The 13,948-nt window shown below is 41.3% G+C and overlaps 1 protein-coding gene across 9 annotated transcripts in view; it reads right to left on the bottom strand.

Annotated features, from left to right (window-relative positions):
• The window catches only part of myo18ab (myosin XVIIIA b), a 133,720-nt gene that overhangs the window by 33,861 nt on the left and 85,911 nt on the right, over positions 1-13,948 (bottom strand). For all 9 annotated transcript variants that reach the window (XM_068712575.1, XM_068712585.1, XM_068712601.1 and 6 more), the window contains 7 exons: positions 13,660-13,771; positions 11,529-11,656; positions 10,661-10,815; positions 10,013-10,136; positions 7,657-7,764; positions 5,576-5,668; positions 1,047-1,157 (listed from right to left, as the gene is read on the bottom strand). In XM_068712575.1, coding sequence (XP_068568676.1) covers positions 1,047-1,157; positions 5,576-5,668; positions 7,657-7,764; positions 10,013-10,136; positions 10,661-10,815; positions 11,529-11,656; positions 13,660-13,771 — 831 coding nt within the window. The remainder of the gene's footprint in view (positions 1-1,046; positions 1,158-5,575; positions 5,669-7,656; positions 7,765-10,012; positions 10,137-10,660; positions 10,816-11,528; positions 11,657-13,659; positions 13,772-13,948) is intronic.

The raw sequence follows: 13,948 nt of genomic DNA, 5'->3' as shown, positions 1-13,948 counted from the left end.
GAAATTGCTTTTTTTTCCAGTCGAAAATTATAATTTTCAATTTGTGCTGTGTGCCATCTTAATTTACTCTTAACCAGTAACATATATACTGATATTTACACATATCAACACATCTCACAAGTGTTAGGGTTATTTTAATACCAAAAGTATTAAAATAGCCCTTACAGTTGCAACGCTACACTCATTATTGTATGGGTATGCTATTTTCGAGCTGAGGGCCTAAAAATCGGTCTAGGGTCCAAAATTAACATAGAGTTGAGTTTCTATTAACAGCAAACAGAATCAACAGCGCATTCAAACAGGAGCAGATCAGAAATCAGGGGACGTGTCTCAGTGAAATATGATCATTTCTAAAATGGGGAAGATTAGAAATACTGGCCTGTCACTAATAAAAACCTATTTCAAATAAAGGCCCCTCAATCGTTGAGTTAATATAGGCCCCAGCTACTTGTAGGATGTTTATGGTAACCACCAGGGTCAGAGAATTGGTATGAACTACAGCTAACTAAGACATAAACATGTTGCACATGTCTGGAAAGCAATGGAGCTAAACTTGACTGCAATTTATATGTGAGGATAGCAAACAATGTCAGTCCAACAAAGACATCATGACTGAGAAAAAGAGAAAAATAATTAGTCTTGTTCTTGATTGTTCTTAAAACTAGAACAAATACATTACTGCAGGGGTTTTGGAGGTTGACCCATACTAGAAACTAAAAGTCAGGATATCAAGGCCTGCGCTAAGTTCTTACCCTCTCTCTTTAATAAGTATTTGATTGGATGCTTCAGTTGGTAAGGTGGTGCTGAACAGAGAGCTCCTTTAAAGTGACTTTATATTCAGCATTTCATTAACTGCAGTATTCTTTTCTGTTGTCACCAAGTGTTTTCAGTGTCATATTTGTCTTAGTATCTGTCCTCCTACTGTTTCTCTCTATCACCGTCTCTGTGGCTAGTCTTTACCTTTCTGCTCCCAATAGCACACATTACACCTGTCTGATTGCAAACTTAAGTCACACATTAAAATGTGTGCATGAACACGTCCTTACCTTCTTGCTGCAGGACTGTCTGATCTCCTCCACCTCATCGTCTTTGCTCTCGATGTCCTTAGAGTGAGTGTGACGTAGACGCTCCATCTCCATCTCCAGACGAAGCTTGGCCTGAAAGACAAACACAGACATTGTACATTCTGCTCTCCCCTGGCTTAAAGGAAGCCTTAGCTGATTTTCAACCTTATTTCCATATATAATTCATAGACGTGCATACGTCCACAGTGCATGTTGTTGTTCTCAATATTGCTAATAGACTCTGCTCATTGTGGAAGAACTACAGGGAGGCTGAGAGAACGTTTGCTTCCTGTCTGGAGCATCACTGCAGCTCAGTCTGCTGCTGGAGCCGAAAACTGTTTCTTTTGTTTTTGAGAACTTTTTATTCTGTCATTGACTTCCTGCTGACTCCTCGCTTACTTCTCTTAACCATCCGGTAGTGATATCACAGCTGAGTGTGGGCACTTTTGTGTTTTGGACAGTGTGTTTGTCATTTTCCTTCTATCAGTCAGAGTGGAGGTCGTTTAGGAACATTTCCCAAAACAGACAGCATGAATGTAGACAGTAGTATTAGCAGTAGTACTCCTCAGGTAAACAGCACAGGAACAGCAGTAATGTATGATTAAGTAAAGCTGGTGTGTAGGAGGCCTGACACAGTAAATGTTGAGTTGTTCAAATAGCAGTTTGGTAAATCCCTGCTGTGTTCAGTCTTTAAAGCGGCTAAATAAAAAATTGAGGCCGTCTTTATCGTGTCCACACGGCTCTCAACATGGCGACGACTGTTGAGAGCTGCAAAAAACAGCATAGTGCCGTTCTCTACTCAGGTAGACATTACTCCACTATATTTTTATATAGATGATGGTTGTTTGATGAGATATTAATGTTCTGAATGTTAAATACATTGTGTTGGTCAGCTCATTATAGCGTTGGTTAACGAGATGGACCACAAACTGGGACGATGTAGCATTATATCGCCGATTGCGATAAAAAACACGCTAAGTTGATTGTGGTGAATTTCCATTGACAGGATAATTATAAATATCATCACAACTGACTTGAAAAATCTGTCTAGCTCTCTATCATGGTAGAGAGCATAAACATAGAAATTATTTTCATATTGCCTACTACAAACATAATCCATGCATGAATTAATCGGTAGCACCTTATTAACACACTGTCATTCAGTGTTTGGAGAATATCCCGTAATCTCCCATGATTAAGAGACTCTTTAAAGTGCTCCTTCCTAATCCTAACAGTGTTTCACCTTAGCTCTCTTAAAGGATAAAAGGCTCTGTGAATAACATTTATCTTTACCAGGTTCTTGTCTTAAATTCTTAAAAAAACATCACAATTCTTAGAATGTTCTTAGAGTTTCGTCACTAGAAGCAATTCTTTGAACCAGGAAGAATATGGCCCCTGGTCGCAGCAGGGGTGCCGACACACAGGGTTCCAGCAGGGCCACTCTGCAAAGCTCTGAAACCTGTCTTTACTTTTGCAGCAATGTAACCGCTTACAGGAATGTCATCATTCTACGGTTCACCTTGTGCTTGTCCAGATGGAGGACAGAACTGTACTGCAGAGATCCTGACTCATAGGATTATCAACCGCTGTGCAGTTTGTTGGTGTCTGATAAACATTCAAGATCATGCGCCTGGAACTCAAATTGGACTTCCATAAAGAAATTGTAATTCAATATTTTGGGAAATATGTGTACTTTCTTTTATAGTGTGAGAGGATGGATATCAATCTGTCTGTTCAGAGATGGAGTCAGCATGTGGCTAGCTTAGCTTAGCAGTAAGACTTGAAGCAGGGGGAAACAACTAGCCTGGCTCTGTCTTAAATTACACTGTATTGGTCATACCTACCAAAACCTTTTTTTCCTGAGGACAACATATCTTTTTAATTATTAGCAATGGCAGCAGAGTCAAGAGGCGATTAGCGTCTGTTCTGAGCATAGAGCTAAACGTTTTAGTTATTTTCTGAGAGTTAAAAAATGTTCAACTTTGGAAAAAACGCTGCAAGGAAGAGCGGGACAAATAGTCTAGCAAAGAGACGTGAGCAAATGTGTTTTGTAAGGTGTATGTTATGGTCTTGTTTTTATTGTTTTTACTGTGGACACGGTGTCCTCATGTCTAGAGCACTGGACCAAACAAATTTCCTTTTGTAGGATTATGAAGTTGATCTCAATCTGAACAAAGGATAGTATATGTAACATTATATATATATATATTCCGTAATATAGCAATCAGATGAAACCAAAACGTCTCAGCTAAGGAGCCAGGCTAGCTGTTTCCCCCTGATTCTGATCTCTATATCTGATTCATAAATAACCCTCTCAGTCATCACTTCTGACCCAGTAGAATTGTGTGGTGGTGTCTGGTTCTACCTACCTACCCTTCTACCTACCTAGCTACCTACCTACCTACCTCCCTCTCTACCTACATACCTTCCTACCTACCCTTCTACCTGTCTACCTACCTACCTCACTACCTGTCTACCTTCCTACCTCCCTCTCTACCTCACTACCTGTCTACCTACCTACCAACCTACCTTACTACCTATCCACCTCCCTCTCTACCTCCTTACCCGTCTACCTACATACCATCCTGTCTACCTTCCAACCTACCTACCATCCTGTCTACCTTCCAACCTACCTGTCTACCTACCTACCTTCCTGTCTACCTCACTACCTTCCTACCTCCCTCTCTACCTCACTACCTGTCTATCTACCTACCAACCTACCTTACTACCTATCCACCTCCCTCTCTACCTCCTTACCCGTCTACCTACCTACCATACTGTCTACCTTCCAACCTACCTGTCTACCTACCTACCTACCTACCTTCCTGTCTACCTTACTACCTGTCTACCTTCTAACCTACCTGTCTACTTACCTACCTTCCTTCCTACCTACCTGTCTATCTACCTATCTGCCTACCTGTCTGTCTACCTGCTATCTTTACAGCTGTGAGTGCCAACAACAGCCATGTTTGTTGCTTATGTTTACCAACCGGTTGTTACATCGCTCTGTGTTTTTATCTGGTTCAGTGTTTCCCTGCTCTTTCTCTGCTGTGTGAGTGCTGCTGTCGTTGCATCAGTTTGACTGAGCAGAGCGTCCCGCCCGCCCGCCTGCCTGCCTGCCTGCGCACACACACATACACACACACACACACACACACACACACACACACACACACACACACACACACACACACACACACACACACACACACACACACACACACACACACACACACACACACACAATGAAGCGTGTGTCCAGCAGCATTCCCTTAAAACCCGGCTATGCGCCATCTTCCCACAGGGTTGTGTGGAGTGTGGGTGTGTTTATTCGTTCTTAACAACTGGATATGAAATTATGGTTTTATTTCTGTGAATCAGCGCTCCCTCTCTTCAGTCACTCTAGCTCGCTCCTTTCTCTCTCTCGATGATGTCTTTTTGTTTAAAAACACTAACCTACAATGATGCATAGTCTTCCTTAAAGAAAGATAATAAAGCATATTTCCTAAATTAATTTAAAATATTGGACTGGGCCTGTATATGTGTTATTGGAACTATTATCAGATCGTATTCTAGAACAGCCTAACTTCTCCCTGCTTTCTGAGGTTCTTATGATTTGTAAAGGATACATTCCTGCATTTTGTTAGCATTTACTTTGACCAACAGGGTCTTCGCTCTCTCAGTTAACTCCTTTTCAAACAGAGACAGGGCTGCAATACTTCAGTCAAACTTGAACCCAAGTAAACAAGTAAAATATTCACACACTCACATCCCAACCAGCACAAAGTTGAATCCCCAACACTAACAGGACATTCTCTAAGTGTTTGTGTGTTACTCAGAGAAAACACTGCTTGCTGGGTGTCAGCTTGGTGTCAAAAGGAGGCCATGTGGATGGTGTTAAACCTGACAAGTAGATAATGAGCATGTCATCATTTTGGGGTAAACCCTTCCTTTACAGCTGCAATATTCAATGTTTTTCATAATACCACTGAATGAAATGACTGCTGTGTAAAGTAAAGGTCATTGCTCTTAGTGGACAAACCACAAAGAATTATCACCAACTCTGCAGGTACAATCAGTTCTACGGTGCTTTTCAGCCTCTTCTGGCTTTCGCAGCACATGTCCTACATGGCTCAGTCTCACAGCAGCAGTTTCTAACAAACCCATTCTGTTAAAGCCACTGTACTCTACCTGCTCAGCAGCAATCAGCAGGCTGACACAGTCAGAGACTAGCTGACAACATAGTGGAGCATTGAGCAGCTAAAGAGACACATATTCGTCTCAGAGGCTGGTGGAGAGCAAAGCGGAGCTGAAAGGACAGTGAATATTGGGCTCACATTCATGAGGTGGACACAAACACCAGTCCAAAATAATACCGATACATCTGCTCGATGCGTGAATAGGCAATTTACTTTGTTACTGCTTGTGGTCTCTCGGCTTATTTTTGTGGTCAAACATGAAGGAGCGCAGTTTTAACCTTTGCTGAATATTTTCCTGTGCTTTGTCTATACCTGCTCCAACATCTGTATGGTGCCGGCCTGCTCGTCCAGCTCCTCCTCCTGATCCTTCAGCTTGGCCTCCATGTCCCGAAGTTGCTTCCTCATCTGAATAATACAATACAATGAAAAAAAAAGATATATATATATTATATATATAAAATACATAAACCATAGTACATAATATACAGTTGAAACCAGAAGTTTACATACACTGCAAAAAGACACATAACTAATTTTTTTCTCACTGTCTGAAGCTAAATCAGACTAAACCTCTTCTGTTTCAGGTCAGTTACAATTACCAAAATTATTTATTTTTGCTAAATGCCACAATAATGAGAGAGAGAATATTTTAGAGAATTTTGTATTACTTTCTTCAAGGTCAAAAGTTTACATACATTTCCTTAGTATTTAGTAGCATTGCCTTTGAACTGCATGACTTGGGTCAAACGTTTTGGGTATCCTTCCACAAGCTTCTTACAGTACTCTGCTGGAATTCTGGCCCATTCCTCCTGACAGAACTGGTGTAACTGAGTCAGGTTTGTTGGCCGCCTCGCTCGCACACGCCTTTTCAGATCTGCCCACAAATTTTCGATGGGATTCAGGTCAGGGCTTTGTGATGGCCACTCCAAGACATTGACTTTGTTGTCCTCAAGCCACTTTTTAACTATTTTGGCAGTATGCTTAGGGTCATTGTCCATTTGGAAGACCCATTTGCGCCCAAGTTTTAGCTTCCTGGCTGATGTCCTGAGATGTTGCCTTAATATTTCCAGGTCATGTTCTTTCTTCATGATGCCGTCTATTTTATGAAGAGCTCCAGTTCCTGCTGCAGCAAAACAGCCCCACAACATGATGCTGCCACCTCCATGCTTCACAGTTGGGATGGTGTTTTCAGGTCTACAAGCTTCCCCCTTTTTCCTCCAAATGTAACGGTGGTCATTATGGCCAAACAGCTCCACTTTAGTTTCATCAGACCACAGGACATGTCTCCAGAAGTTAAGGTCTTTGTCTTTTTGTAAATTGTAATCTGGCTTTTTTATGTTTCTTTAGGAGTAATGGCTTCCTTCTTGCTGAGTAGCCTTTCAGCCCATGTCGGTGCAGGACTCGTTTTACTGTGGATAATGACACTTTCTTACCAGCTTCAGCCATCATCTTCACAAGGTCTTTAGCTTTTGTTCTGGGGTTGATTTGCACATGTCGGACCAAAACACGTTCATCTCTGGGACACAGAGCCCGTCTCCTTCCTGAGCGGTGTGATGGCTGGACATTCCCATGATGTTTATACTTGCGTATAATTATTTGCACAGATGAACGTGGCACCTTCAAGCATCTGGAAATTGCACCCAAGGATGAACCAGACTTGTGGAGCTCCACGATTCTCTCCCTGATTTCTTGGCTGATTTCTTTTGACTTTCCCATGATTTCAAACAAGGAAGCAGAGTGTTTGAGGTGTGGCCTTAAAATATATCCCCAGGTGTGCCTTCAATTAACTCACATGTTGTCAGTTAACCTATCAGGAGCTTCAAAAGCCATGACATCATCATCTGGGCTTGTCCACGTTGTTTAACGACATAGTACTTTTGGTGTATGTAAACTTTTGACCTCAAAGAAAGTAATATAAAATTCTCTAAGAAATTCTCTTTTTCATTATTGTGACATTTAGCAAAAGTTAAATAATTTTGGTAATCCTAACAGACCTGAAACAGGAGAGGTTTAGTCTGATTTAACTTCAGACAGTGAGAAAAAAAGTGTTATGTGTCTTTTTGCACAGTGTATGTAAACTTCTGGTTTCAACGGTACATATGAAATAGAGCTTATTCACTTGACTAAGCAGAAAACTATTTAATTTTATATTGTGAATAAAAGACTTGACTGAGACATCCTCCCACTTTATTTTATATTCTTTTATATTCTATTGTAAATTTGAATATGTTTCTATTTCTTGCACTGTGTTGATTGTTGTTGATTGTTTAATGTTATGCACCACCCGCCATGACAAATTCCTTGTATGTGCAACATAAATTGGCAATAAACGGTTTCTGATTCTGATTCTGAATAACACACCAGAGGAATAATAAAAGATAAAGAAAGAAGACCTTGGACAGCGATGCTTCATCCTTGGATTCCTGGGAGTTGAGGTCCTGCAGCTCGGCCTCCAGCTGGTCCAGCTTCAGGTTGACTGCACACACCTCCAGGTCCTTGTCCTGAAGAACAGAAGTTTACAGTTAGAACTGAGAGAGGGGACGGTCAGGGACTTACAGTGTGCACATGGACCATTTCATACACGTGATGAGGGAACGCTGAGCAATTACTAACTCAGCTCAGCAGGTAGCTTCAATATGCACACACACACACACACACACACACACACAAACATATTTTCAAAACGTAATAATTAAAACTCATGCTGTGTGGACACACGCAGTGTAAATCTTCAGACCTGTATCATAGAGTAATCAAGATCCATATGTTTTCCACAGGCCAAATAAAAGACGTTAAATTACAAGAGGATGTGTGTACAATATTCCAGAAGGCATGCTTGTGGATGATCCTAACTGACCTATTTAAATAGTTCACTTAATATATATCTATATACAGTATCTATAATATATCTATAAACACGGGTCGGTCAAAAGCACATCTGAATGAAGTGAAAATAAAGTTAACCATCATTGCAGCTACAGCCTTGGGTCATATCATGTTTCCATTCAACTTAACAACCCCTATACGTCTTCAATGTCCTATTGGTATGTTGTTTATTTTTATTGTATTATGTCAATTCATCATTTTTGTTATCTGATCCGTTATAATCTTATAATAAAGTTTGCTCCCTCTGATAGATGGATTGATCATTCTTTGGACCAATGAACCTGTATTTTGTGTACGGACTCATCTTTAGTAGACAGACCGACCAATCTGTGAAAGCTCACTAACAGGTACTGTACACGATGCCATCCAATTACGGTCCACCTTTGTACCAGTGTCTTCAATAATGATACGTTAGTTCACATGGATTACTTTAAAGCTGCTACAGTGACTTTAGGTTGGGTATTTTGGGTGTGACTGGGTAGACCTGTCAAACGGTGTTGGGCTGGACGAATACTCCCGCTGGAGTCTGAGCTGAAGGAGTTTCTGGTGAACTTTTCATGATTTCATCTGATTTCACCAGAATCCCACCCGGTAGACGATGACAAGCATTAAGAATAACTTTATAGAAATAGACAATCCTCTCTCTGATGCTCTCGTTTACCTATGAAGGTCATACAGAGGCATCAGGAATAAACTGAGACTGTTTCAGAACCAGTTATAAGTTCCTCACTGTAACTTTAAAGTTAAGATAACTTTTATTTTAAAAGATTTCATAACGTTCAGCATTCTGCAGATACAGGTTTTAATCTGGATGCTACTGGATCTGGTATGTTTAGTTGATAGAAAGGTTTTGAACTAATACATGCCAATATCAAGTTCACTTTATGATAAGAAATTATATTAGTGTTGCAAAGATCAGTTGATGAATTGATTCGTCAGTTCACAGATTTTGTTTTTTACAAAAAACCTTTAATAAACTATTTGATAATGAATCATGTATTTGTTTTATTAAGCACAAATCCAATAAACATGTCTTCACAAATGTGAGGATTTGCTGCTTTTCCTTGTTTTATATTGTTGTAAATTTCTTCTGATGTTAGCTTGTTGGTAATCTGTTCAGTCTTTATCAGCGGATTGAGTGTGCTTAGTTGTCATGGTGATGAATCTGTTGACAAAGGTTCTAAATAGAAAAAAGCAGAGCTCTTAAAAGCTACTGAGCCTGCATGTCAACAAATCCATGTCCAAGACAAGTGAGCAACCTTCATCTGCTGACGAAGACCGTTGCTGTGTTCAAATCACTCCCTGTCTACGATATAGTGGAGTAAATACATGTTTCCACTCAGACACAGTGAAAATGAGTGTGTTTAGACACTGCAACTCAGTGATGATGCAAAATTAAGTTTCCAAATGACCATTTACTGCTCAGTGTAGTGAAAACTATTGAGTGTCTGTAATGAAGGTGAGTAACAACAAGCTTTTTAAAGATGATATGTCTAAAAAGTAAAGAGTGCACCTTGGGTTGGGACTATTTTTGATACTTCTTTTCTAACTGGTTGTGGAACATTACGTGATGAGCACCAAAATGCAAGAATAACATTATAATTCAAAGTCGCTTCAGAACAGAGTGACTGGAAAGTCATTTCATCCACAAACCCTTTTAGCTCTAGGGTGTTACATAATGCTTACATAAGCATAAGGATATTATTATCAGATTATTATTTTGTGACTTTTTGTTTGAAAAAGTAAAGTGGTGCCACTTTCTCACCATTGGGCATGAAAATAAACTGAATAGAATTGAATTCAAAGAAAATCCTGTCATCACCACAGCAGAGCTGCATAAGCACACAAACATGTGACACCCACCTCCAGCTGCTGTCGGAGGCTGAAGGCGTCTCCAGCCAGCACGTCTTTCTCTCGGGCCAGTTTCTCTCTCAGACTCCTCTCCCTCTGCACCTCCTCCTGGGCTCCACTCAGCTCACTGTCGAACCTGCACGCCACACCACACTCCTCCGATTAACACATCCATAGAGCACAACTACTGCTGCTTTGAGCACATTTGAGAAGCAAAGACTCAGTGTAAAAGTTCAGGAAAAAAATCTAATCACTTAAAATGTGCTGAGCTGGTCACAAAGACGATCCCACATGTTTTAACGACATCATGCATATTCAGCAACAAACATACCGCTACAGAGCATGTCCCTTGATAGTAGCCGCACGCACGCACGCACGCACGCACGCACGCACGCACGCACGCACGCACGGGTTAGCAGCTGTACAAATGAGCTGGAGACTTGTCTGTTCTCTCTGCACAGCACGATGCTATAAACAATCTGGAACACAATTCAGTTTTTCTATACAGTTATTATTGTTACCACAGCAACACCACTGGAAACTTCACAGTGTGTGGGAACACGGCAGGGGGAGGTAATGCAGCTGTGTGAAGTCATGTGTAGCTACAGACACCTGCTCATACATGACTGTGTGTGTGTGTGTGTGTGTGTGTGTACTGACTTCCTCTGCTTCTTCTCCAGGTCGTGGTTGCGGCTCTGCTGGCCCTCCAGGTGAAGTTTGGTGTCCTGCAGTTCAGCTGTCAGTCGCTGGGTTTTCTTCTTCAGCTGCTGGATGTTTCTCTGGGACTCCTCGTTATCGGCCTGCATGTCGCTGATCTGCACACATCAGCGACACACATGCAACTAGTCAGACGTGGAAAAGAACACTTTCCAACATGTTGCAAAGCCTGTTGCTGAGAATTGCACAGAAATAAACGCCATGCAATGCACAACGACTTGAGAGCCAGAAATATAATCTATACACTGGATTCATAATCCAACAGCTGGGTAAGTGCCATTTTAGTAATCATTTAATTTACAGGATCACATGTTGCAACTAACTAAGTCAGCATTCAACCTAAACATTTTCATGTTTACTTCTGTGTAAACGGATCAGTTCACCAAAACCAACAAAGGAAACATTCTCCCACATGTCCACAGTGGACATGTAAAAGGCAGTGGTTTTATTGTCTGAGGATTTGAGCTGTCTGCTGCTGAGAGACACGACTGCTTCTCACACACAATACGACTGAGATGAGATAGAAGAAGCTGAGCAGGAACTGAAACAAAAAAAACTCCTCTATTAATATAACTATCACTAATCACAATAAACTTGTTTTACTCTCTTAAACTGAAGTATCCTAGTCTGCAGGTGCAAAGCAATTGTATTAATTGTAAATATTTGTGTTGCAATAAAACAGGAAGCTTGGAGGTGTCTAATTTGGTACAGCTCTATATCGTACCATAGACGACAAATGATTAATGACTTCTAATTGCAATCAATGAATTCTACAGTGCATGATGGACACAATGGTGTGATGTGCACTCACCCTCCTCTCCAGCTGCCGTTTGTTCTGCTGCTCCACCTCCAGCTTGTCATCAGACTCCTGCTGCAGCCTCTTCTTGGTGAATTCAATCTCCCTGATGGCTCGTTCATACTTCAGTCTCCACTCTCCTCCTGTCACACCAGCATGTTCAGTCAGCTTCACCTTGTTGGATCTCAATATGCTACCAGGCCTCCCATACAACACGTACTTTTCATGATGGAAACATTTGCCACAAGAAACGGGATCTGGGCTTTCCAGGACATTTTAAATAGCCAAGGGTTAAAAAGGTTCCATGTTGTGGAAGTTAACAGTTAAAGGCAGCTCAGTCTTTGCAAAGCCAAAGAGATGGGAGCGCTCAAGGATTATGGCTCATGATGTCCTAAACTTCAGACCTGACAAATCAGTATCTCTCTGTTTGAGAATTGAGTGGTTAGATCAGGATGAATTGAACTGAGAACATTAACAGTGATCTTCTGGAGACACTGGCTGTGCCAGGAGCTACCACAGAGAAGTTAGTGTACTCTACCAGGAGGCAGTCTGTCTGTCTGTCTGTCACCACCAGTTTTTATCACCACGATAACGTTGCAACCGCGCAAGATTTGGTCACAAAACTTTACACGTGTGTAGTTGAGATCAAAATCAAGGTTGAGTCTAGAGATGAGTTTGGAGATGGGAGTGGTCTGAGTAAAGGAGCTGGAAGTAGGAAGTGGTGAAGGGGCTATTATTCATTCTCTGGGGGACCTTGAACATCTGTATCGTGGTTCAGATGCTTCACTTTTAAGTGATGGACTAATCAACCAAATTTAGTTTTATATGATGTATGGGCACATTCATTGGTGGAGTCCTCTGCTGCCTCCACCCAAAGTCCATAAAAGGACAATATGAATTAGGTTTATAGATGTGCTAAGTGCACCCTGAAACTCTACATAACAAAACAGATTTGATCAAAGCATGAAGCTCAACTGAAGTTGACCACAAGCAACTTATGTTTGCCTTGAGCCAGTTTTAAACTGTCTCCATTATTTCAAACTCCCTTACTTTACTGAGGAAGTCTGCTCCAGTACTCAAGGTCAGACCTACACTATTTTGAGGACTCTCCATGTGGCACGGGCCACACATATTGAATGGACTTCAAGTAATGATTGTGTCACAATGCCAGTTCACATGAGTCGAAGCTCTGCTACGGCACAATGCAACATGGAGACACTTCATCAAGTCGATTCTACATTTACAAAGTCGGCATGTCACACAAAGACAGCTGGCAGCCTGCCTGCAGGGCGTCTGGAACTGAATCCCCGCTTCACTCCTCACTTGTAACTGATCGATTTATAATGTACTTCTTCACATCGGCTCTTTCTTGGCTTTTGTCAAAGCATCGATCGGACACCCCCCTACAGTTCCTGCAGCACCACTGAAGACCCCAGTCTGGGAATGAATTAGTACTTTTGTAACCTCTGTGTGCGGGTGTGTGTATGTACAGTTCAGTAGTGTGTGTGGAGACTGTCAGAGGTGTACATTCAACTCAGTGTTTGATGACGTTTGTTGACTCATTGTTCACTTACTGTTTCTGAAAGACGAATTGTAATTGTGATCACTTTATCTTTCTGTCAACACAGTTACTATATGTCTGGAATACACTCATTTAATATATTTGTTTACTGACAGAAAATTATCAATTATTCATCATTTTTTTAAACGTTAATGTCAAAATACTGTTTTAGACAGTGGGGTTCTTAACAAATCTTTCAAAAAGTCTTTAAAAAATGACACCCCCTCATTCAGACCAGACGGACCACTGGGTAGACACTTCTAGCAAGCTCACATTCCTGGTGGTTTCCTTTGTAACATGAATGGGATCATTCTCAGTCAATGTAGTTCTATTTTCTGTCTGTTTGCACTGTAGTATGTAACACAGCTATTGTGCTGAAGTTGTTCCACCTCAACAGATGTGACACAACTTACAGAAGTTATCAGTCCTGTGAAACACCTGTGAGGTGTTCAGCAGCTTTAGCAGTCTGACTATGGCCATTATTATGAGCAGTAGTAGTAGTTCATGAGCAACATACATACATATCAGAATCTCTGCTGTGCTGATGAATACTGTATCTGTTGTCTAGTCTACATGGTGTCTGACCTGTGTCGTCATCGTCCATCTCTCCGTTGAGTTCAGACGCTCTGATGAGCCGGGCCTCCATCACCTCCATCTCCATGGACTCCATCTGTTTATTCATGCTGTCAAACTTGGCCTGATGGATAAGAGAGAGGAAACGTTTTTTATGACAACGTGAACACATATGCCTCCAGAGATTAACGGAAGAGTCCTGCAGGTTTTTGCGTGTTGGAGGCCAAATAGAGGGACATCAGACACCAGAGACACTGAACCACATTAAGTCTCAGGGTCCCACAGAACGTGGAAATGTCTC

The sequence above is a fragment of the Cebidichthys violaceus genome, unplaced genomic scaffold, assembly GCF_023349555.1.
Source record: "Cebidichthys violaceus isolate CVI_PGR_0920_01 unplaced genomic scaffold, fCebVio1.0.p SCAF_1, whole genome shotgun sequence".
NCBI classification, from domain to species: Eukaryota; Metazoa; Chordata; class Actinopteri; order Perciformes; family Stichaeidae; genus Cebidichthys; species Cebidichthys violaceus.
Note: the sequence above shows the minus strand (reverse complement) of the source record. Positions and strands in the feature narration are given on the sequence as shown.